This window comes from Gopherus flavomarginatus, chromosome 1, assembly GCF_025201925.1.
Source record: "Gopherus flavomarginatus isolate rGopFla2 chromosome 1, rGopFla2.mat.asm, whole genome shotgun sequence".
Lineage (NCBI taxonomy): Eukaryota > Metazoa > Chordata > Testudines > Testudinidae > Gopherus > Gopherus flavomarginatus.
In genome coordinates, this window is record NC_066617.1 from 15,950,120 (window position 1) to 15,976,431 (window position 26,312).

Below are 26,312 nucleotides of genomic sequence, written 5' to 3' on the forward strand. Positions count from 1 at the left end.
TGTATTTACATGTGTGTAGTTGCTGGAATGTGTTAAACTGTATTCTTTTTGGATAAGGCTGTTTATTCATTTTTTTCCTTTAAGCAATTGACCCTGTACATTGTCACCTTATTACAGAGATCCTTTTATGTCCCTTTTTTCATTCTTTTTATATAAAGCTTTCTTTTTAAGACCTGTTGGAGTTTTTCTTTAGTGGGGACTCCAGGGAATTGAGTCTGCAGCTCACCAGGGAACTGGTGGGAGGAAGAAGTCAGGGGGAAAATCTCTTTGTGTTAGATTTACTAAGCCTGACTTTGCATACCCTCTGGGGGAGGGGGAAGAGAGATTAGCTCTCTCGGTACTTGTGTTTCCAGGACTGGAAACAGGGAGGGTAGAATCCCTTTGTTTAGATTCACGGAGTTTGCTTCTGTATTTCTCTCCAGGAACCCAGGGAGGGAACACCTGGAGGGGAGGAGGGGGAAGGGAAATAGTTTATTCCCTTTTGTTGTGAGACTCAAGGAATCTGAGTCTTGGGGGTCCCCCAGGGAAGGTTTTGGGGAGACCACAGTGAGCTAGGCACTGTATAATTCCTAGCTGGTGGCAGCAATTACCAGGTCCAAGCTGGTAACTAAGCTTGGAGATTTTCATGCTAACACCCATATTTTGGACGCTAAGGTCCAGATCTGGGAAAAAATGTTATGACACGAGGATGGTTGTATCCAAGTAAAGGAATGCTTTATCTGTTTCCAGTCTGTGGACGACTACTGGAAAAGGCCTAACAGACTGTTTATGAACGTTTTGAATGAGAATAAAATAAAGCTTCAGGACTGCAGTGGCCAAGGCTACGACAACGACATCAACATAAAAGGGAAGAAACAGTGGTGTCCAGGCAAGGATCCTTGCACTGAATCCAAGAGCTTTCTTCATGCTTTGAGGCAGCCATTCTCAACCGGGTTATGGCAGATGCAGCATCATCATCTTTAGATTCAGTCTCTCTCTTCGGAGTACTGCAAAGGATATACGTCCTGTTTTCAGCATCAGCTATCAGGTGGAAGATCCTTATGGACAATGACACAAATCTGACTGTGAAGCCACTAAATGACACTCGCTGGGAGAGCCTCACTGACACATAAGGCCAGCGAGGTACCAAGTGATTGAGGTTTATGATGCCCTGAAGGAACTGGCACAGTCGAGTAAAGCCGAAGCCAGAATCCAACACAAGGCGCAAAGCCTGGCAAACTAGATCACTGACTTCAAATTTCTGATCTCAATTGTGGTTTGGCATAATATCCTGTTCCAAGTAAATGTCGTAAGCAAGGCACTACAAACTCAGTCAATGGACATCGCAAATGCTACTACTTTGATGAGAAACTGCCTTGATTTCATTGTGGCCTACAAAGACAATGGATTTGAAGATGCCATCACTGCTACCAAAGAAATGGCGGAAACTTAGAAGTGAGCCTGTCTTCACGGAAACTTGTATTTACTGGAAGAAGAGAGAGTTTTGTTATGACAGCACAGATGAGGTGATGGGAAGCTCAGAAGAAAAATTCGAGATGAAGTTTTTTTGCTTGCTCATTGACAATGCTTGAGTGTCCACTGAAGAAAGGTTTGGACAAATGAAGCACCACGAAAAGACGTGGGGTTTTCTGAATGACCTTAGTAAGCTGCTGGTATACAGAAAAATGATTGAACAATTCTATGGACCTTCACCAGATGCTGATACATGGGGAATGCTCTGACATCAATGATAAAGACCTCTATGTCGAATAGGACAACATCTGTGACAGTTTGCAACACAGGTAGCACTCTCCACTCCAAGTTCTTCAATTCGTTCATGAAGCAGAACTGAAAGATACTTTTCCTAATGTGTGGATAACTTTGAGAATTCTGTTCACACTGCTGGTCACAGCTGAGAATGCAGAGCACAGCTTTTCAAATCTCAGCCTCATTAAAACACATCTTTGATCAACCATGGCTGACAAGACTGACATTGCTTGCTATTTTATTGCTTGAAAATGTCGTTGGCCAGTCTTTGGATCTCTTTAACACTGTGCTTCAGTTCATGAAGGCAAAGGTGAGAAAAGTGAACTTCTGAATAAAAGGACTAAGGTTAACTTTCTAAGGTTGTCACCTATGTTAACACTATTTAATACTGGTCCATCCAATGTTGGTGCACAGTTCAATTTCTTGATGTTAGTATATTTCAGTTATTCTTAAAAATTAAGAAGCTTCTATAAGCTTAGAAGAAATAAATGTCTTTTAATTTGCTTATATGTGGCATGAATAAAAACAGATTTACAGATTCTAGCGTGCAAATTTATCATCTTATATGACAGTAATAAATCATATATGCAAATTGTGCATCAAAGTTGTGAAATGGGCTACAAATGCAATAAAAAATAAGGTATTCAAAAGTTTAACAAACGAAAGGGGGCTGCCAAAGATGCTCCTTGCCAAGGGTGCCATTTGGCCTAGGGCCAGCCATGTCTGCTGTGACTGCTCTGGAGATCCTTTTCAACTCTGCTGCACAGCAACCAGGTACACAGGAAGCAGCCTCTCCCCTTCTGAAGCCCCAGGAACTTCTAGAATCATAGAACATCAGGGTTGGAAGGCACTTCACAAGGTCATCTAGTCCAACCCCCTACTCAAAGCAGGACCAATCCACAGACAGATTTTTGCCCCAGATGCCTAAATGGCCCCCTCAAGGACTGAACTCACAACCCTGGATTTAGCAGGCCAATGCTCAAACCACTGAGCTATCCCCCTCCTCTCATTTCCAGTTTGATCAGCATGGAAAGCTTGGCAGCCCAGCTGCTCATGGTGACTCAGAGCCGTAAACATTGTCCAGCCTGGAGTACACAGAAGGTGGTGGGACCGTATTGGTCTGTGGGGAGAAGAGTCTGTGCAGGCACAGCTCCAATTCAGCTGTAGAAACACTGACATCTACAAAAAGATTGTGCAGGGCATGGTGAAGAAGCGATGCACCAGGGACATGAGGAAGTGTCGTGTGAATATCAAATATCAGAGGGGTAGCTGTGTTAGTCTGGATCTGTAAAAGCAGCAAAGAGTTCTGTGGCACCTTATAGACTAACAGAGGTTTTGGAGCATGAGCTTTCGTGGGTGAATACCCACTTCGTCAGATGCAAAGAACTTCGGCAGGTGTACCAGAAGACCAGGGAGGTGAACAGTGGTGTGGCTCATTACTGAAACAGGTGTCCAAAGCCTCCCGGAGTTGCAGAGCTCCTTGCTGGGCTCTTCTTATTGCCCTAGTAGCTGGCTGCTCAAAATTACCTGCCAGCCTTTATGCCTCCATACCACACTCATACGGAAACTTCTCTCCCTTTGCCTCACAGATATTATGGAGCACAGGGCGTGCCGTGATAACAATGGGGATATTGCTTTCATGGAGGTCTAACCCAGTATGCAAACTGTGCAAATGACCCTTTACACATGCCAAAGGCACATGTCACCACCATTCTGTCCTTGCTCAGCCTATTGTTGAACCACTCCTTACTGCTGTGCAGATGGCTGGTGTACGGCTTCAGGAGCCGATGGAGCAAGTGGTAGGCTGGGTCTCTCAGGATCACTATTGGCATTTCTATGTCATCAATGGCTGTTTTGCAATCTGGAAAGGAAGTCCCTGATTACAGCTTTCAGAACAGACCTGTGCTCCTAAAGAGGCACACATCATGCACCTTTCCTGACCATCCCACACTGGTGTCAGTGAAATACCCCGTAATCCATCAGCACTTGCAACACCATTGAAAAGTATCCCTTACAGTTTATGTTCTCTTTGGTGAGGTGGTCTGGTGCCAAGATAGGGATATGCATGCCATTTATCGCCCCACTGCAGTTAAAGAACCCCAATGCAGCAAAACCATCCACTATATACCAGAGTCACTAGCCTTTTTAGCAGAAGTTCATTAATGGCCCTGCAAACTTGGATCACAACTGCTCCCATGGTGGATTTACGAACTCCGAATTGATTCCCCACTGATCGGTAAAAGCAGTCTGGAATTGCAAGTTTCCACAGAGTGATCGCCACTCGCTTCTCCACTGTCAGAGCAGGTCTCATTTTTGTGTTGCTGCATTTCAGGGCTGGGGGAAGCGCTTCACACAGTTCCTGGAAAGTGGCCTTCCGCATTCAAAAGTTCTGCACCCATTGCTCATCATCCCATAACTACATAACAATGCGATCCCAGCAGTCAGTGCTTGTTTCCTGGGAACAGAACCAGTGCTCCACCATGCTCAGCTGCTGCGCAACTGCCAGCAACAATCGGGAATTGTTTCGTTCTACGGCTTGCAGCAGGGCTGCCTGAAGAACATTGAAATGTTTCACGTGGTGCCTCCTGTCTCTGCTCTGGAAATACCGCAGGATAAGGCGAGAGGTGTTTGTAATGCTCACAAGAGGGTACAGCTGAGCAGAGTCCATACTTCTCGAAAATAGGCACAAAAAAGTATGAGTTGTTTGCCATTGATATCAGAGGAGAGAAGGGAGGAAACTTCATTATGGGAGGTCAAAGCCACGTTCCCATTCCACCCTGCAACAATGTTTTGGTCTCATGAGGCATTGCAAGCCCTTCCCAAAAGCCCCTGCAGCTAGTTGCACTGTGGCAGAGCTATCCACAGTGTACTGCTCTGTGCATTGATGCAAGTGCTACTAGTGAAGACACGCTCCACCTAGACAGTGAGCGTGGTGTGAACATGCCTGACCCACAATTACTGAAGTAGACATGTCGATTTAAATTAAGTTGACTTAACTTTGTAGTGTAGGCTTTGCCTCAGTGAGTCAGAGTTAGTTGATTGTTGTTTCTTTGGAAAGTGTCAGAGTGTATTTTAAAAGTTTATGGAGATCAAGTTTAAAACCAAACAACACTATTCTGGAGGAGGGACAGAGGGGACTTTAGATACTTTATCTCTAAGGGCCCAAGGAAAGGAGAAGGAACGCAACGGAAACCTAAAACTTCCAATTGAAAAGTATTACCAAATGAAGCTTGTGAGATTATTGGCCTATAGGACTCAACACAAGACATGAGCTTTTTTTCAGTTAATAAAGGTAAAGTAATCAGTGTGTGAAAAAAGGAGGAAGCAGATCAACGAGGTGCACACCAGGCAGGGCAGTCTGTGCGTACAGATGTGTTTTCTACATGCATGGAGAAAAACTACCACCAGTTTATGTCTTCACTACAGAGTTAACTCAAATTACCTACATTCCAGATTGAGAGTGGCCACACTGAATTAACAATCAAGCTACACAGAGCAATTTAATTTACAGTCAATTACAAGTATCAGAGGGGTAGCCGTGTTAGTCTGAACCTGTAAAAGCAGCAAAGAGTCCTGTGGCACCTTATAGACTAACAGATGTATTGGAGCATGAGCTTCGTTGGATGCATTTACAGTCAATTACAGGTGATTGTATTACGATGAGATGATCTAACCTGACCTGTACCCTATACCCTGAGAGGACAGCCAAGTCAAGTTAAAAGCATCTTCACACTCGACTTTAAATGTGTGTGGGGCAGGACTTTGTTTTGGAGAGACACTTGAGTTAACTCTGCAATGAAGACAAGCCAGTATGAGGTAAGGCAAAAACAAGGTAATTGAAAAACAAACTATGTTTATTCTCTGCCAACACAAATTGCAGATATATGTTGAAACTTGCTTCAGGAAGGGGTGCTAAATTGTCTTATCTCATGTTGGTTTCAGTGAGAAAAAAACTCCTTCCACCTCACAGAAGCATGGCTGCTTCCACACAACAAAGTTCTACCATGCCCTTTTTATCTGTTAATTAATTATAAAAGCCATTTACAAACTTTTTTTGGTAGGAGATGGTAGGAGTCTGAAATTCTAAGTAAAAAGGAGGTTTTGCTTTTTTAACGAACCTACTCAAACAAACTGCGGATTTGTTCTCTGGAAAATTGGTCACCAGCCTCTGGAGTTTCAAGAGCTTCAATTTCTACTCAACAAGATGCGTTGGAACAGCTCTGACTTATTGTGCCTGATCACTGGTGTGTCTAGTCCAAGACCGTTGCCTTTGACTGGGCCACGTCTGGATGCTTCAGAGAAGATCAAACCCATCCCATAATTCACCTGGCCAACTGTAGATCTTCATAAACCACGGGGGAAATTCCTTCCTTCCTTCTCATCAGGAAGTTCAATGTGCTCTGTACCTTTTTCCTCCATTTTACAAAACTGTAAATGTTACACTTAAATGTATATAATCAGTTTTTAAATTAAACTGAACTACTTGCCTCAACTTCTTCCTGCAGCACTGAAAAATCCTAATTCACACTGCACTGAAAACAGACAGTATTTTACAAAACAGAGGAAGATTTATTTACTTCCCTGCCTCAAAAAAATGTAAAGATGACACTGTACTATATACAAATATTTTTACCTCAATTTTTGTGCCCTCTTGTTTTCCCATTACAGAAGATTAACAGCAGCTCCCATTTGGTTTTAATTAAAATGTTATGTAATTCAGCACTTACTCTTATTACCAGATTAGCTCATCCCAGGTTTTAGAAGCGTTTTGGCATACGAAAGCCCACCACATCATGTCTCTAACCATTTTTTGCTACCCTTCTTGGGATCATCTCCATTGTACTCTTGAGATAAAAGAATTCATAAATATATTGTTTTTCTCCTGTGACATCAAGATCAGAAACTCTCTGCTTTACTATAATGTTTAAGACTACGTCAATTAGCCTCTAACTCATCTAGATTCTAGACCCTGAAATGACAATCTGGAATAGCTCTTTTCATTCCAATATTGCTTTTCAGTATGTGTCCACCAAGCTACAAATGAAATGAATTTACAGTGGAATCTCTGTCCCTCTGTTTTTCTTCCATTTATGAAAATACAAAATTGAGTGTTTCAAGCTTACAGAGTTGAAAGAGCCACAATTACATTAGAATCCTTAAAGAAGTTTTCAACTTCCTTCCTGCCCACTTTCTGTGTGAAAATAAAGAACTACACCTTTTCTTCTGATGCCAATGGTACAAGCTTTGATTACAATGTAACAATTAAATCAGGATGCCCTGGCACTCTCCCAACTCTCTCCTGGGATATACTATGGTCATCGGACAACCAAAACATAAAACTAACCTGCCAACTATTTTAATAGTTGATAGAATAACATTACTTTAAATGGAAACAGCTTAATTTCAGTGCATAGATAATTAACTTTTTGTTATGCTGGAACTTACTTAGAAACAGAATTAACAACTTTAAAGAACGGTTGTCTTACCTCCCACCAGTTTTAAAGATTAGATCTGCATTAGGTGCTCCCTTCGGATGCTGGTAACGAGGCCGCCGTTCACGATTAGTATTTGCTGGAGCTGGACGCTGTGCCAGAGACTGTAACATCTCTGTAATTTCATATAAAAAGGTTAAACAGTTTTTGCCTCTTTTTTATTAAGTGGAATTTACACAGACTAAATAGTGTAGTAACACGCACTTCTGAAATGCTTATAAACCAATTATTAAAAAACACTGATTCATACTTTCATATATTTGTGGGCAAAACTTTCCTCAGGGCAGCCAACTCATGTCCATAACATTCTTTTAAAAACATTTTTTAAATTGCATAGACAGTTTTGATATTTCCAAGCTATGCTGTGATGTGTACTCTGATTTCCAGCTGCTGCTGGATGCTCAGATAGGAGCAGTTGCCAGTAGTGCTTTTCATCATTCATACTTGGTAAGAAAGCTCTGACCTTTTCTTTCCGATACTGGAACCTGCCTTAGTCATTCACTTCTATGACACTTGATACTGGACCACTGCAGTGCTATAAGGGGATACCCCTAAAAACTACCCAGAAGTAACAATAACTGCAAAAGGCAGCTGCCACTTAAGCACTTAAAAATCATTCAGCTAAACTTTCTTTGTACAAGGAGAGAGAAATAATTAACTTGACTAGAGTAGACTTCTGAGCAGCTAAAGTAAAATGGCTGTTTAATTTGATAACCTGTGTCTTTATTAGCAAACCATGGTGAGTCTGCCTTCATAGACCATGAGTTAGTGGTACATGAATATGTTTAATTGAAAGCACTTCTGACAGTCCACCTGTGCAAGGATATGCATTGCTCAGCAAACATGAACAGATGGAATAAAAAAGGGGAAAAGTGGACTAAGCTGTTAATTAGATTACTCTCGAAAGTCTGCTCTGTCTGGTTCTCTAATCTCTGGTAATCTCATTCAAGACATGTCCAGCATCTGCTAGAAACTACTTTGCAGTGTACTGGTAGAGTTTTGCACTGGTTATAGTAATGAAAACTAAAGTAAATTAATGAGATTTCATCATGTTTACAAAAGAGGGAAGTTCAGAGAGTATGATGCGCCACCTTGCCAATTTAGTACAAAATTATTATTTTAAATGTTTTATCAGAGATTAATGTATGAAACATCCAGTTTTGGAGGAGGATTTGGTAGTGACTGGTTATTAAACCATGGTATCCATAAGAACGGCCATACTGTGCCAAACCAATGGCCTATCTACATCAGTATCTTGTCTTCCAACCGCAGCCAGTGCCAGATGTTTCAGAAGGAATAAACAGAATACTGAATGATCCAGGTCACTTGTCCAGTCTCAGCTTCAGGAAGTGAGACATTTGGGACACCCAGAGCATGGTGTTGTATCCTGACCATCTTGGCTAATAGCCACTGATGTATCTATAGTCCATAAACTCATCGAATTCTTTTTAAAACCCAGTTATACTTTTGGCCTTCACAACATCCCCAGGCAAAAAGTTCCACAGGTTGACTGTGGATTGTGTGAAGAAGTTCTTCCTTATGTCTGTTTTAAATATGCTTCCTATCAATTTCATTGTGTGACCCCTCCCGGTTCCTGTATTATGTGAAGCGGTAAAAGACACTTCCTTCTTCACTTTCTCTGCACTTTTCAGTTTACAGACCTCTATTATATCTGCCCTTAATCATCTTTTTTCTGAGCTGAACAGTTCCAGTCTTTTTAATCTCGCTTCCCATGGAAGCTGTTCCATAACCTTCATAATTTTTTTTTGCCCTTCTCTATACTTTTTCCAATTCTAATATAACTTTTTTGAGATGGAGTGACCAGAACTATATGCAGTATTCAAGATGGGGTGTACCATGGATTTATACAGTGGCATTCTGATATCTTCTGTCTTCTCATCTATCCCCTTCCTAATGATTTCAACATTCTGTGTCTGCCACTGTACACTGAGCACATGTTTTCAGAGAACTATCCAACTATCTCTATTCTGAATGAAAACAAGTTATTTGGACCCCATCATTTTGTATGTATAGTTGGGATTATACTTTCCAAAAGGCATTACTTTGCCATTAACACTGCATTTCATCTGACATTTTGTTTTCCAGTCACCAAGTTAGCAAGATCTCTTTGTAACGTTTCAGAGTCAGCTTTGGACTTAACTATTTTGAGTAATTTTGTATTGTCTTCAAATTTGACCACCTTACTGTTCACCTCCTTTTCCAAATCATTTATGAATATGTTGAACAGAACAGATACCAGTCCAGATCCTTGTGGGGACCCACTATTTATCTCTCTCCATTTGTGAAAACTGACCATGTATTCCTACTCTTTGTTTCCTATCTTTTAACTAGTTACTGATCCGTGAGATCTTGCCTTTTATCCCATGACTGCCTAGTTTCCTTAAGAGCCTTCGGTGAAGGACCTTGTCAAAGGCTTTCTGAAAGTATAAGTACACTTTATTACCTAGATCATCCTTGTCCACAAACTTGCTGATATTCTCTAAGAATTCTAACAGACTGGTGAGGCATAATTTCCATTTACAAAAGCCATGTAGACTCTTCCCAATATATTATGTTCATCTGTATGTCTGATCATTTTGTTCTTTGCTACAGTTTCAACCAATTTGCCTGGTACTGAAGTTACGTTTACTGGCCTTTAATTGCTAGGATTACCTTGGGATCCTTTTAAAAAAGAGTCAGCATTACATTAGTTATCCTCCAGTCATCTGATACAGAGGCTGATTTAAGCGATGGGTTACATACCACAGCTACTAGTTCTGCAATATCATATTAGAATTCCTTCAGAACTCTTGGGTGAATACCATCTGGTCCTGGTGACTTATTACTGTTCATCAATTTGTTCCAAAACCTCCTCTATTGACACCTGAATCTGGGACAGTTCCTCAGATCTGTCACTTAAAAAGGATAGCTCAGGTGTGGGAATCTCCCTCATGTCATTTGCAGTGAAGACAAGATGCAAAGAATTCATTTAGTGTCCCCACAATGACCTTGTTCCCCCACGTTCCATATCCCTCAGATACAAAGCACAGTTCTGGCTATCAGGATGGACACATTGTGGCAGGGAACAGCTTGGGGATAATATGAATTGAGGAGAGCGAATGAAAGGCAGACAGCCAGCAACTAGAAATATTGTGTTTGCACCTCTCAGCCCAGGTGTTAAGAGGGTGCAGGTGTTGTGGAGTACAACCGGCACTGAGATAAGGAAAAATAATGAAAGCAGACTGGGTACTGGGAGAGAGCAGGTGAGGAATAAGGACAAATTTTAATGGGTTCACCACATGGCATCAGCTATTTTGAGTATTACCCAACCTTGTTTTTCAGATGAGAATTGTAGGAACACAAACAGGAAGACTCTAATCTATATTAGAGAATTCTCAATTCTAAATTACTACTTTGACATTTTAAAAACTAAATAGAATTTTTTTTAAATTAAAGTAGGCAGTTTTACAGGCTTCATTTGTTAATTTATTTAGCAGACGTGGGTTATTAGCTAGCCTATTCCTATTAGAAAAATGTACATGTAGACTTTAGACAATGCTGAGATTTTTTGGGTAACATTTAAAAATTTCTCTCCCCTTACTGGTTCCAGTAATCCTTCAGAAGCTTGAACCTGAAATCTGCTATACTCCCCTCCACTACACACACACAGAAGATTGTTATTCTAAGGTTAACTCATCAAGAATAGTAAGCTAATGCATTAGTTTATAAAAATATGACAGAAAAGAGTGAATAATATGGACTTTGCAAACAGATTAAAGGTGTCATTTTGGGCCTACAAAACTGACTTGTCCTTTTATCTGTCTTTGTTATGAACAAAATCCTAGTACAAAGCAGTGGTAGAAAAATCAACACAGAAAAGAAGAACCAGAGACATTTGCCATATTCACTTGCTATTGTAAATCTATTACTGCTGCTTTCCTTCTTAAATATGCCAAATGGGAATATTCATGAGAAAATGAAAAAAAATGATCACTCTTTACTAACAAATGGCACCAGTAACCAGTTTCATTCATCCACCATAACATTGAGGTCCTTTATTGATTTACTGTGTCAAATATCCGAAATGGGCCATCTTGATTATCACTTCAAAAGTTTTTCTCCCCTGCTGATGATAGCTTCTCTTAATTAGCCTCTTACAGTTGGGTATGTGTACTTCCACCTTTTCATGTTCTCTGTATGTATATATATCTTCTTACTGTGTGTTCCATTCTATGCATCTGATGAAGTGGGCTGTAGCCCACGAAAGCTTATGCTCAAATAAATTTGTTAGTCTCTAAGGTGCCACAAGTACTCCTGTTCTTTTTGCTGATACAGACTAACACGGCTGCTACTCTGAAACCTGTATGAGAAGTGCAATTCTTAACAGCTCACAACAGAATCCTATCCTAAATGAATTACATTTATAAAGATTCTCCATACAAATCAACAAACCGATCATGCCAAAACCATGCGTGTATTGACCTTAAAAAAAATAAAAATACTACGAACTCTACATAATGAGGAAAAAACAGCATCACAATATAAAATTTGGTAAGAGTTGTAGTGTAAAATGTGACCACAGCACTCAAACTGCCAAAATATGAAAAACCTTTCTTCATTTTCAATCTGGGCTTTGCAACAAGGAGGTCCCTGGCAAAAGGAAGTTTTAAACGGTTTGGGAGGTTTAAAATGGTTTGTACAAAATCTGTATTCTATTTACAATTTCAGAGCTCCACAGCTATTATGCTTCTGGAAAAATATGATACAGAGGCTTACTGAATTTGCTTCTCACGTCAGACTTCTGAAACACGTTTTGTATTTCATGGCTTTTATTGGATTAACAGGGTTGTTTTGAATTTAAAATTTCAATTTTACAAACTACAGTTCACTATTATTTATCAAATAAAGAAATATGACTTACTGCTTTATTACTAACAGCTTATATTATGTTTCAGTTTTGAAATTGAAATCACCTCTATGAATGACAGAGGAAGAATTGTGGAGGTATTAAATGGAAAGAAGTGATTTAGGACTAAGAATATCATCTGCTTTATTAGGTTTGGCCCTGGTTATGATCAGAGTATGCCAAGGAAAATGGAATCTGACATAACACATTGAATTCACTAGGATATGGGCTATATCTGATTTGCTGATTGCTTCATAGGCCTCATTTTGTCTATTAAATAACACGAATTAAATATGAATTGATTTTTAAAAGATACATAATTAGTATAAAATATTTATCCTGACAATATAGTCAAACACCCTCCTTTAGAATGCTGAAATGCAGGAGAAATTATAAAATTTCCATCAACTTCAACAATGTCAGTACGAACCAATCACTGCTATTAGCCAGGCCAAGGCAGTCATTTAGATATGTATACTGTAATATCTAACAACACACCTTCTTGCACACAATCCATTTTCCTTGCACCTGACTGGTTCCTGTTCCTACTGCATTGCAGGTGACAGCACAGACACCATGGAACTCTAATGAAGCATGTTGCTAGGCTACAGATTATCATATAAACTTCTTATTTTAGCATTATTGCCCTAAATGTAACAATTTTATATCTCAAGACGTATAAAAAGAACTCAAAACTCAGCGCAATATAATTACCCTCCCCCGCAACGTTAACCTAATCTGTATGTACTGGTTTCACATTCCACTAGAATTCCTAGGGGTTCTGACAACCAGCATTGTGCATGCTGAGGCATACAGCAGAGTGGAGTTGGTTGCAGCAAGGACACGTCTTGGGACTAAATTTTTATAAATTAATTTCTCTAGGAATAAAACCCTTTTATTTTGAAATTTCATACCTTGATAGTCCTCTTGTTCTTGCCGTTCATTAATATCCAGAGTGAGCTTTTTCATTCTCATTCTCTCCTCTTGCTCAGCCTGTTGTTGATTCCAGTGGTTGGCAGCAAGTTGGGAAGACATTGGCACATTTAGGATCTTAAACTGAAAGAAAAAATCATCACTTCAAGTACACTTTACAAAGAACAAAACGAAGAGACTGATTATATAAGAAATGTCTTAAGTTGAATTTTATTATTTCTGAACAACACTGAAAATAGACATTACTGAACAGGTTTCTGGGGGAAAAGTATGTTCCATACTTTCATCTAGAAAGGAGAGCAGAAGAATATGGACCCTGGACTTCAGAAAAGCAGACTTTGACTTCCTCAGGGAACTGATCGGCAGGATCCCCTGTGAGAATAAAATGAGGGGGAAAGAAGTCCAGGAGAGCTGGCTGTATTTTAAAGAATCATTCTTGAGTTTGCAGGAACAAACCATCTCGATGAGCAGAAAGAATAGTAAATATGGCAGGTGATCACCTTGGCTTAACAGTAAAATCCTTGCTGATCTTACACACAAAAAAGAAGCTTACAAGAAATGGAAGCTTGGACAAATGAACAGGGAGGAGTATAAAAATATTGCTCAGGCATGCAGGAGTGAAATCAGGAAGGCCAAATGACAACTGGAGATGCAGCTAGCAAGGGAATGTTAAGAGTAACAAGAAAGGTTTCTACAGCTTTGTTAGGAACAAGAAGATGGTCAAGGAAGGCAACCTAGTGACAGAGAATGTGGAAAAAGCTAATGTACTCAATGCTTTTTTTGCCTCTTCATGAACAAGGTCAGCTCCCAGACTACTGCACTGGGCTGCACACTATGGGGAGGAGGTGATCAGCCCTCTGTGGAGAAAGAAGTGGTTCGGGACTATTTAGAAAAGCTGGACGAGCACAAGTCCATGGGGCTGGATACACTGCATCCGAGGGTGCTAAAGAAGTTGGCGGATGTGATTGCAGAGCCATTGGCCATTATCTTTGAAAACTCATGGTGATCAGGGGAGGTCCTGAATGACTGGGAAAAGGCTAATGTAGGGGCCATCTTTAAAAAAGGGCAAGAGGAGGATCCAGGGAATTACAGGGCAGTCAGCCTCACCTCAGTCCCTGGAAAAATCATGGAGCAGGTCCTCAAGGAATCAATTTTGAAGCATGTTGAGGAGAGGAAAGTGATCAGGAACAGTCAGCATGGATTCACCAAGGGCAAGTCATGCGTGACTAACCTAACTGCCTTCCATGATGAGAACTCTCTATGGAAGAGGGGAAAGCGGTGGATGTGTTATTCCTTGACTTTAGCAAAAATTTTGATATTGTTTCCCACAGTATTCTTTCCAGCAAGTTAAGTAGTATGGGCTAGATGAATGGACTATAAGCTGAATAGAAAGCTGGCTAGATCACGGGTAGTGATCAATGGTTCCATGTCTAGTTGGCAGCCAGTATCAAGCAGAGTGCCCCAAGAGTCGGTCCTGAGGCCATTTTTGTTCAATATCTTCATTAATGATTTGGAGGATGGCGTGGAATGCACCCTCAGCAAGTTTGAAGATGACACTAAACTGGGAGGAGTGGTAAATACGCTGGAGGGTAGGGATAGGATACAGAGGGACCTAGACAAATCAGAGAATTGGGCCAAAAGAAATCTGATGAGCTTCAATAAGGACAAGTGCAGAGTCCTGCACATAGGATGGAAGAATTCCATGCACTGCAACAGACTAGGGACTGAGTGGTAAGGTAGCAGTTCTGCAGAAAAGTACCAAGGGGTTACAGTTAATGAGAAGCTGTATAAGCGTCAACAGTGTGCCCTTGTTGTCAAGAAGGCTAACAGCATTTTGGGCTGTATAAGTAGGAGCACTGCCAGCACATCGAGGGACGTAATCATTCCCTTCTATTTGGCATTGGTGAGGCCTCATCTGGAGTACTGTCCCCTGTTTTGGGCCCCACACTACAAGAAGTATGTGGAAAAATTGGAAGAGTCCAGTGGAGGGCAACAAAAATGATTAGGGGACTGGAGCACATGATTTATGAGCAGAGGCTGAGGGAACTGGGATTATTTAGTCTACACAAGAGAAGAATGAGGAGGGATGTAATAAGAAAAGCCAAAGAGGAGTTTGAAGAACGGGTAGCCAAAAACTCAAAAGGTAGTAACAATGTTTTTTAATTACATCAGAAGCAGAAAGCCTGTTAAACAACCAGTGGGGCCCATTGATCGAGATACAAAAGGAGCGCTTAAAGACTATATAGCCATTGCGGAGAAACTAAATGGATTCTTTGCTTCACGGCTGAGGATGTTAGGCAGATTCCCAAACCTGAGCCGGCTTTTGTAGGTGACAAATCTGAGGAATTGTCACAAACTGAAGTGTCATTAGAGGTGGTTTTGGAATTAATTGATAAACATTATCAAGTCACCGGGACCAGATGGCATTCACCCAAGAGTTCTGAAAGAACTTAAATGTGAAGTTGAGGAACTATTTACTATGGTTTGTAACCTGTCCTTTAAATCGGCCTCTGTACCCAATGACTGGAAGATAGATAATGTAACGCCAATATTTAAAAAGGGCTCTAAAGGTGATCCCGGCAATTACCGACTGTTAAGTCTAACGTCAGTACCGGGCAAATTAGTTGAAACAATAGTAAAGGGTAAAATTATTGAGCAAAAGTCAACATGGTTTCTGTAAAGGGAAATCGTGTCTTACTAATCTATTAGAGTTCTCTGAAGGAGTCAACAAACATGTGGACAAGGGGGATCCAGTGGACACAGTGTACTTAGATTTCCAGAACGCCTTTGACAAGGTCCCTCACCAAAGGATGGGATAAGAGGGAAGGTTCTTTCAAGGACTGAGAACTGGTTAAAAGACAGAGAACAAAGGGCAGGAATTAATGGTAAATTCTCAGAATGGAGAGGGGTAACTAGTGGTGTTCCCCAAGGGTCAGTCCTAGGACCAATCCTATATAACTTATCCATAAATGATCTGGAGAAAGGGGTAAAAAGTGAGGTGGCAAAGTTTGCAGATGATACTAAACTGGTCAAGATAGTTAAGACCAAAGCAGACTGAGAAGAATTTCAAAAAGATCTCACAAAACTAAGTGATTGGGCAACAAAACGGCAAATGAAATTTAATGTGGATAAATGTAAAGTAATGTACATTGGAAAAAAATAAGCCCAACTATACATACAATATGACGGGGGCTAATTTAGCTACAAAAAATCAGGAAAAAGATCTTGGAGTCATCGTGGATAGTTCTCTGAAGATGTCCATGCAATGTGCAGAGGCAGTCAAAAAAGCAAACAGGATGTTAGGAATCATTAAAAAGGGGATAGAGAATAAGAAGGAGAATATATTATTGCCCTTGTATAAATCGATGGTCGCCCAGATCTTGAACACTGCGTACAGATGTGGTCTCCTCATCTCAAAAAAGATATACTGGCACTAGAAAAGGTTCAGAGAAGGGCAACTAAAATGATTAGGGGCTTGGAACGGGTCCCATATGAGGAGAGATTAAAGAGGCTAGGACTTTTCAGCTTGGAAAAAGGGGAGACTAAGGGGGGATATGATAGAGATATATAAAATCATGAGTGATGCGGAGAAAGTAGATAAAGAAAAGTTATTTACTTATTCCCATAATACAAGAACTAGGGTCACCAAATGAAATTAATAGGCAGCAGGTTTAAAACAAATAAAAGCAAGTTCTTCACGCAGCGCACAGTCAACTTGTGGAACTCCTTACCTGAGGAGGTTGTGAAGGCTAGGACTATAACAGCGTTTAAAAGAGAACTGGATAAATTCATGGAGGTTAAGTCCATTAATGGCTATTAGCCAGGATGGGGTAAAGAATGGTGTCCCTAGACTTTGTTTGTCAGAGGGTGGAGATGGATGGCAGGATAGAGATCACTTGATCATTATCTGTTAGGTTCACTCCCTCTGAGGCACCTGGCATTGGCCACTGTCGGTAGACATGATACTGGGCTAAATGGACCTTCGGTCTGACCCAGTATGGCTGTTCTTATGCGATTTGACAGCTGCTTTCAACTACCTAAAGGGGGTTCCAAAGACGATGGAGCTTGGCTGTTCTCAGTGGTAGCAGATGACAGAACAAAGAGTAATGGTCTCAAGTTGCAGTGAGGAAGGTTTAGATGGATATTAGGAAAAACTTTTTCCACTAGGAGGGTGGTGAAGCACTGGAATGTGTTACCTAGGGAGGTGGTGGAATCTCCTTCCTTAGAAGTTTTTAAGGCTTGGCTTGAGAAAGCCCTGGCTGGGATGATTTAGTTGGGGATTGGTCCTGCTTTGAGCAGTGGGTTGGACTAGATTACTTCCTGATGTCCCTTCCAACTCTGATATTCTATGATTCTATGTTTACACACACAAATGAAAAACTGGAATCTACATGACTGCTAAATTTTAAAAGCCTATTACATACAAGTAGAATTCTCCAGCTGAGAAACAGATATATTTAGTGTAATTAAGTAAACTCTCTCAGTAAGTTTATCGTTGTAAATAAAACCTTTGCATTTTCTCTGGGTAGCTGACAAAAGGTAACGTTTTGTCACTCACTATTGTATTCAATCCATTATCCAATCTGTTAAATCAACATACGTACATATGTACATTCCAAGAGCAAAAATGTATTGAAAACAATTAATAAATCACAATTTGTATAGGAACCAAGGCACATTTGGACATTCTCCTGGTACAAACTGGACTGTTCAATGTTTTATTTCTCAGCAGAATATCAGTACTGTGAAAATACATAAAACCAGTACTATGAAAAGGTGGCATATGATTGGCAATAAAGGATTCCACTGTGTGGGTATCTGGTAAAATCACATAGGTCTTGTGTTAGATTCATATTCACCATGGTTGGCACAGGAAGGTGAAAGCTGCACCTCCCAATATTGTCAAGACTTTCTGCCCTCCAAAGGGATTAAACCACAGGTGATGTTTCCACCACTAATAGTCCTTGACTGTTACACAGGTGAAGGACAGTTTGTATATCTCACCAAGATTACACAGGAAATCCTTCCAGCAGAGGGACTTACTAAATCAATGCGCAAGTATCCTCATGGTCTGCACTTTCCATTTTATGAACATTGCTGGCCGTGTACTGCCCCCCCTTGTTGGGCAGAAGATTACATCAACATATGCAACTGCTATCTCTTCCCCAGTGAACTTTCTGCCACTTGGGACCTTGCATGCTGGTTTATGCCTGCAGAACCTGGTGTAAACCAGAGGTGAACCTTGTCCCTTGTATTTAAGCTCCTCTCCCCCAACGTACAATGGCTGTGATTTCCAAAGGAGCCTAAGGGAATCAGATGTCATTACTCCCCTAAGATGCTTTCAAAATCCCAGCCATTATGCCCAGAAGGAAAAAATATTATGGAAACTTTAAAAACCAAACAGAAATAATATTTAAAATTTAAATTCACTGTATTTAATGCAGCAAAACAGAATTACTGTGAAATCTCATAGTACCTATCACACAGCAACTCTGTTCTGGCTGCAGGTCAGTGTTGTGTGCGGGAAATCATTCTGCTGCCAATGAATACTCAGGCAGCTACATTTGAAAAACAGTTAATTTATGGATGAAAACTCAATCAACTGTTGGTTGCAACAGTTAAGACTGGCTATTAGAGAGACCTGGGAAAGAACTGCAACATCTTTGTGTGTCACTGTCAAATATAAGCTCATTTCAATGGGGGAGGAAAAAAAAGGTTTTTTTGAATAAAACAAGAAAACAGTGTAGGGATTACCAAGAATTCCGAATGACAAGTTCGAATTTTAAGAGTCCTTTTTTAAGTTAACAGATATAAGAGAAAAGCAACCAAGGAAAACAGAAAAGAAGATGAAATCTTTATAGACACCCAGAGGAAAAACAAACTACACAGATTCACAGATATCAGTAATAAGTACTACCCAGATAGTTAACTAGTCAACCTATTGGCAGTGTGTAAGGCTACAAATCACTTACTAACAGAAAGGCCTAGTGGTGGCACAGTCTTAACACAGGAAATCTGAGTTTTATTTCTTGTCCCATTATCGGAGTTAAATCAAGCTAGCAGGGTTCTGTGAAGTAGGATGCTCAGAATAAATCGGAAGGGAATATGAAATTTAGATGGTGAAATGAAGCAAGAAGGGTTCTGGAAGGCTGTAAAGTGGTGATGAGACATGAGTTAAACTCAGAGGTAGGCAGGCACATTGACCAACCAGAGCCCTGATCCATCTAAAACTTGAAAGCCCTTCAGACAGATAGCTCCTTCTAGGTCCTATATCTCCCTCCAAAAGACTTTAACATGCACCCTCCGAGCCCAGCCATGCTGCATACTGTTACTCTTCTGCTCTCATGGTACACTAATGGCTGATGCTTCACTAATGGCAAAGTTTTCCCAGACACTGGGATCTGGGCCCAGCATTTGGAGATGGTCTGCAATTTAATAATCCAGTATTAATCCCACCACGGGAAGGTGGAACAACATGTACTATCATCATCAAAGAGTGCTTCGTTATATAGAAAAAATAAAATTCCAGTTACCAAGACTAGTCTCTTGTGCAGTTCTGGTTTGAACTCTTTGTTTTATCTGATCTACAGCAAGACAGAGATTAGGCTCATGTGGTGATGAGATGGTAGGACACTACTACTACAGTTTACTTCAAATAATCTTAAATAAAACTGAAGGAAAAACCACACAATTTTTTTAGCAAATTGATGTCCTCATTAATCACATGTAATTGCACAACCCCAGATGGTTTCCCTCGGTGGAAACATAATGGGTAAACAGTTTCTGTGCTAGCATTGGACTCTATACTTACTCGGTAATGGCTAATGCTGATTGTTACGTTTGGCAGGTGGGAATCTAATTTGCTGGACAGCCACATTTCTCTGTGTCAGGGCTGAGCAACTGCATTAATCTACTAAAAAACCTATTTTAAAATAATATGTATATAATATACATTGTGTCAAAAGGCATAAAATACATACAGCAATATTTTGACAGCAGTTTTGATATCTATTAAAGACTTCCCTCACTTCAAAAATCAGTGTATATTCTACTCACTCGGGTTTAAAATTCACTTAATACTGTATGAAGGAACAATTATTTTCTTTTCAACTCCACCTCTTCTCCTCTTACTTTGCTTTTAAAACTGACGACTAGGGTATGTTTTTTCTGAACACAAATTTGGAGACAAAGAAGTCTTTCATTGACTCAATGACCAAAGTATCCTATAAGGCAACACATTTTACATTTCTAGAACTACCAAAAGGAGTTTTTCCAGGAAGTGCCTACTCCCAAAAGCAAATATTGAGGGCGGTGGTAGGGAAGATTCAGAACAAGATCAGCTTTCTTTTTCAAACCACAAAATGCCAGCATCATTTTCCTCTCACACATACTATGATGCTCCAAAAAAACCTTAATATTTTACAAAATTCCCAGTTAAACCTCAGTCCCTGGAAAAATCATGGAGCAGATACTCAAGGAATCAATTCTGAAGCACTCAGAGGAGAGGAAAGTGATCAGGAAGTCAGCATTGATTCACCAAGGCCAAGTCATGCCTGACTAACCTCATCGCCTTCTATGACAAGATAACTGTCTCCGTGGATGAGGGAAAGCGGTGGATGTGTTGTTATTCCTTGACTTTAGCAAAGCTTTTGATATGGTCTCCCACAGTATTCTTGCCAGCAAGTTAAAGTAGTATGGATTGGATGAATGGACTATAAGCTGGACAGGAAGCTGGCTAGATCATCGGGCTCAACAAGTAGTAATCAATGGCTCCATGTCTAGCTGGCAGCTGGTATCAAGCAGAGTGCACCAAGGGTCAGTCCTGGGGCCGGTTTTCTTCAATATCTTCATTAATGATCTGGAGGATGGCATGCATTGCACCCTCAGCAAGTTTGAAGATGACACTAAACTGGGAGGAGTGGTAAATACGCTGGAGGGTAGGGATAGGATACAGAGGGACCTAGACAAATCAGAGAATTGGGCCAAAAGAAATCTGATGAGGTTCAACAAGGACAAGTGCAGAGTCCTGCACTCAGGATGGAAGAATCCCATGCACTGCTACAGACTAGGGACCGAGTGGCTAGGTAGCAGTTCTGCAGAACGTACCTAGGAGTTACAGTGAACGAGAAGCTGGATATGAGTCAACAGTGTGCCCTTGTTGCCAAGAAGGCTAATGGCATTTTGGGCTGTATAAGTAGGAGCACTGCCAGCAGATTGAGGGACGTGATCATTCCCCTCTATTCAGCATTGGTGAGGCCTCATCTGGAATACTGTGTCCAGTTTTGGGCCCCACACTACAAGAAGTATGTGGAAAAATTAGAGAGTCCATGGGAGGGCAACAAAAATTATTAGGGGACTGGAGCACATAACTTATGACGAGAGACTGAGGGAACTAGGATTGTTTAGTCTGTAGAAAAGAAGAATGAGGGGGGATTTGATAGCTGTTTTCAACTACCTGAAAGGGGGCTCCAAAGAGGATTGGGCCAGGCTGTTCAGTGGTAGCAAGTATCAGAGGGGTAGCCGTGTTAGTCTGGATCTGTAAAAGAAGCAGAGTCCTGTGGCACCTTATAGACTAACAGATGTAGTCTGTTGCTCCAATACGTCTGTTAGTCTACAAGGTGCCACAGGATTCTCTGCTGCTTTTTCAGTTGTACCAGATGACAGAAGAAGGGGAAGTTGCAATTGGGGAGGTTTAGGTTGGATATTGACGAAAACTTTTTCACGAGGAGGGTGGTGAAGCACTGGATTGGGTCACCTAGGGAGGTGGTGGAATTTCCGTCCTTAGAGGTTTTTAACGTCAGGCTTGAGAAAGCCCTGGCTGGGATGATTTAGTTAGGGATTGGTCCTGCATTGAGCAGGAGGTTGGACTAGATGACTTACTGAGGTCCCTTCCAACCCTGATATTCTATGATTCTATGAATGCCAAAGGAAATAAAAAGAGTAAACTTACTATGAAACCCATGCACACACAAATAACTCTTATTCTTTACTAAAAGTAATTCAAAATCTAAATCACAAGTCAACCCATTGACATGAAAACAGAATTCTCAAGTTTGGAAGTTGGTATATAAAACCTTTTACCAGTTAACAGATAGGATTTTATTTATCACTTTTCACACTCAATAGCACAAATACTATGATGTATATATTTGGGAGTTAAATGTTTGTTTAAATAAAACAGGCACCATGGTAAGATCCTCCATGAATGTACACATAAAAAAGTAATGTTAATATACAAGTATCTGTTTTCCCCCCCTCTAATAGCACTATAAAATATATTACTACCATTCCAAGCAACATAACTAGTTCAAGAAAAGAGGTCCCAAACTACTGCAAAGAGGAACAAAGGGGAAGACGTGGTACATGCAATTTTGTTTATTTACACACAAAATTGTGGTCTCTCTCCCTTCTCAGAAAAGATTTAACAGATGCTAAAAGTGATGTCTCATACGACTAATACTTCCTTACTTCTACAAAAACTCCTATACACTAGTCAGATCAGGACTTTAAGGAACACAGTGTATTTTATTATGTGTTTTCCATTTATTGTGTGTCTTCACTTAATAAATCATAAGATTCAATAATTTGCAATGCGTCTTCAAGTCTATGCAAGTTAAAATGTTTCTACAGTATTTGCCTGAAACACTTTTCTGTCTCCTAAACGACTGGGACTCAATTGTTTCAATTAAAATATTTTTCTCTAGGACCATATTTCCCAAACCACGAAAACCTCAGTCTGTGCAGAATGTGTAATGGATGGCTAAACTGTATATTTTTCAGTCAGTAGGTGGTGCTGTGCATAAAATACCTTATTTAAGCTCAATGCTGCCATATCTGGCAGTGCATTAAAGGATCTTATGATAAACACATCTAATGTGTATAAACAAGATGTGAAGCCAGTCCGTCTCCAATATAGGAGTACAGGACATGGTGTGAGGAGTAAATTAAGAAAAGAATCAGAAGGAGAACAACAACAACAACAAAGGTTGAAGGATCTCATGTCATTCTTCAAAGCCCCAGAGAATTTCAGCTTTGACAAATCTTCAGACTAGACAGACTGGAAGTATTTTACAAGATTTCAAATCACAAACTCACTCCATAAAGAAACTGGAGATAAACCTGTATCTTCTCTAATTTATGCTATGGGGAAGCAAGCAGAGCATATTTTTAAACCCTTTGACTTTCCTGAAGACAGTCACAAAGATAATTATGAAAGGGTTCTGGATATGTTTGATGGATATTTTCTATCCTAGAGAAATATGGTTTATGAAAGAGCATGTTTTCAACAAAAAATTAAAACAAAAAAAAAGGGAAAAAAAAAGGTGAATGTTTTAGAAGAGTTCTGCATACACTGGCTGAATACTGTGATTTTGGGAATGCAGTATCAGAGACAGTCTGGTTATTGGGGCGACAGATAAAAACCTTTCGCAGCAGCTAAAATTGGAGAGACTTAATCCTAGCCACAGCTATACAGATATAAAGCAGTCAAACCAAACAAATGGGCAGGAGCAACTTGAAAAACCTGAAGCTAGCTTAGAAGCTTGATAGACACCTGAGTGTTAAAAGTCATTATAATAAAATCTTGAGGCAAGGAGACCAAGAACTATCAGGATGGACAAATTCCAGCATACATGCACCAAGTGTGGAAACAGTCATATCCCAAGAGATGATGCACGTCCAGCGAGAGGCTCATGTTGTAATATTACGTCCATGAAGTATGGATTTTGCAGCTCTCTGCCACACCAAAAGATTCAGGGAGCTGACTCATATTACAGACAACTAAGACCCATTGTTTCTGGGATCTATCACTTGTGAGGACAGAGCCTGCCTGGAGAATGAAACTGAATATTCATGGCATGACTGACTTTAAAACTGACACAGGAACTAAAAGTAACAGTCATCTCAGAAGAGACTGAGGCTTTGTCTACACTGGAACTTCACTGACAAAACTTTTGCTGTTCAGAGGTGTTAAAAAAACCACAGCCCCAAACAACAAAAGTTTTACAGACAAAAAGCGCCAGTGTGAACAGTGCTTTGTCGGCAGGAGAGCTCTGGCTGTAGTGGCACAGCTGTGTTGCTAAAGGTGCACAGTGTAGACAAAGCCTTATAATTACCATCAATCCCTCCCAGAGCTGAAGTCACCTAACAGAGTTCTGACTAGCTATGAAGGTATTCTGAACTAAATGCACCTGTTTACCACAGAAAACGTACAAAGACAAAAGCTACGCATGCCGGGTACATGTGATCGAAGACGAACAACCTTCTCAGCTGCAGTATAGCAGTCAGGATGGGCCTACTGAGAAAGGTGGAAGAACTCGATGGAGGACTTGATATTGGACTTTTGAAAGGAGATTTGGTACAAATCAACTTAAGAAAATGCTGAACCATAGAATGTACAAACACTTCTACCAGAGGGATCTTTGAATAGACAACCTGCAGATTTATGCAGATTCAGAGGGCATAATTACCTGTTGTGGACTACAGTTCCAGGTACACAGAAATAATGTACTTGAAAGACAACATGTCACAGAGTTATCAAGAAACTGAAGTGCACTTTTGCTCACTTCGGTATTCCAGAATAACTAGTGACAGACAACAGATCACAGTTCACAGCAACAGAATTAAAGTCATTCCAAATGAAATATGGTTTTTGGTCATATTACTAGCAGCCCACATTACCCATAAGAGAATGGATAGGTTGAGAGAGCTGTACAGACAGCCAAGAAAAATCCTATACCAAGAAGATCTGTTCCTTGCTTTTTTGCATTATAGATCAACACCAAAAGCAGCTATTGGATATAGTTCAGCACAACTTCTGATGGGAAGACAACTCAGAAAAGACAGTTACCTTCTTCCGTAACCAGTGTTCTTCAAGATATGTTGCTCATGTCCATTCAGCTATGGCCACGTCCAGACTAGGAATTAAAATCGATTTTAGATACGCAACTTCAGCTACGTGAATAACGTAGCTGAAGTCGAATTTCTAAAATCGAGGTACTCACCAGTCTGGACGGCGCTGCATCGATGTCCGCGGCTCTCCGTGTCGATTCCGGAACTCCGTTCGGATTGATGGAGTTCCGGAATCGATGTAAGCGCGCTCGGGGATCGATACACCGCGTCCAGACTAGACGCGATATATCGATCCCCGAGCAATCGATTTTAACCCGCCGATGCCGCGGGTTAGTCTGGACGAGGGCTTAGTGTGTGCGTGTGCTTGCCACATGCACCGGTGCCGGAAGTTTTTTCCCCTCAATAGTATCCAGAGGGGATCGGCTCCGGTGCTCCCTGGAGTGGCGCACATATCCCGCAGTACACAGGGTGCTGCCGGCTCCCCCGACCCTCAGTCCCTTCCTGCTGGAAACTCTGACAGCAGGGAAGGAGGGCAGGTTGTGGAATGGACATGAGCAACACATCTCGAAGAACACCAGTTACAGAAAAAGGTAACTGTCTTTTTTTCTTCAAGTGCTTGCTCATGTCCATTCAAGTTAGGTGACTCCCACGCCATATCCCTTGGAGTTGGGTAGGAGTTCACAGACATGTAGATTGCAACACAGCTCTGCCGAACCCAGCGTCGTCTCTGGTCTGCTGAGTGATGGCATAGTGGGCCGTGAACATGTGCACTGAAGACCACATCATAGCTAGACAGATGTCCTGGATTGGAAAGTGTGCCAGGAAGGCTGCCGAAGATGCCTGCATGCTGGTCGAGTGGGCTCTGATGATCGGCAGCGGAGGGACTCTCGCCAACTCATAGCAGGGGCGAATGTGAGAGGTGATCCAGTTAAAAATCCTCTGCGTGGACACCAGGAGGCCCTTTATTCTATCAGCTGCAGAGATGAAAAGCTAAATCGACTTATGGAAAGGCTTTGCCCGATCTAGGTAGAACGCCAGGACCCTTCTTATGTCCAAAGCGTGAAGGTGCCTCTCTTCACTAGTCTCCTGGGGCTCAGGGCAGAAGACTGAAAGGAAGATGTTCTGGCTCATGTGGAAAGTAGACACTACCCTGGGAAGGAAGGTCAAGTGGGGTCGGAGCTGGACCATGTCCTCATAGAAGACCGTGTACCGTGGTTTTGAGGTCAGGGCTCACAGCTCGGAGACTCGCCTCGCTGACATTACCACCACCACCAGGAAAGCAACCTTCCATGATAGGTGAGATAGGGAGCACAAGGTTAAAGGCTCAAAGGGTGGGCCCATGAGCCTGGACAGAGCCAAGATGAGATCCCACTAAGGCACTGGGG

General features: G+C 41.0%; 1 protein-coding gene across 4 annotated transcripts in view; it reads right to left on the reverse strand.

Annotated features, from left to right (window-relative positions):
• Positions 1-26,312, reverse strand: part of UPF2 (UPF2 regulator of nonsense mediated mRNA decay) — a 147,213-nt gene that overhangs the window by 12,362 nt on the left and 108,539 nt on the right. For 3 of the 4 annotated variants that reach the window (XM_050936786.1, XM_050936788.1, XM_050936787.1), the window contains 2 exons: positions 13,059-13,200; positions 7,233-7,353 (listed from right to left, as the gene is read on the reverse strand). In XM_050936786.1, the coding sequence (XP_050792743.1) occupies positions 7,233-7,353; positions 13,059-13,200 (263 nt within the window). Of the gene's footprint in view, positions 1-7,228; positions 7,354-13,058; positions 13,201-26,312 lie in introns of those variants that run through there. The other variant, XM_050936789.1, reaches the window with a different exon arrangement.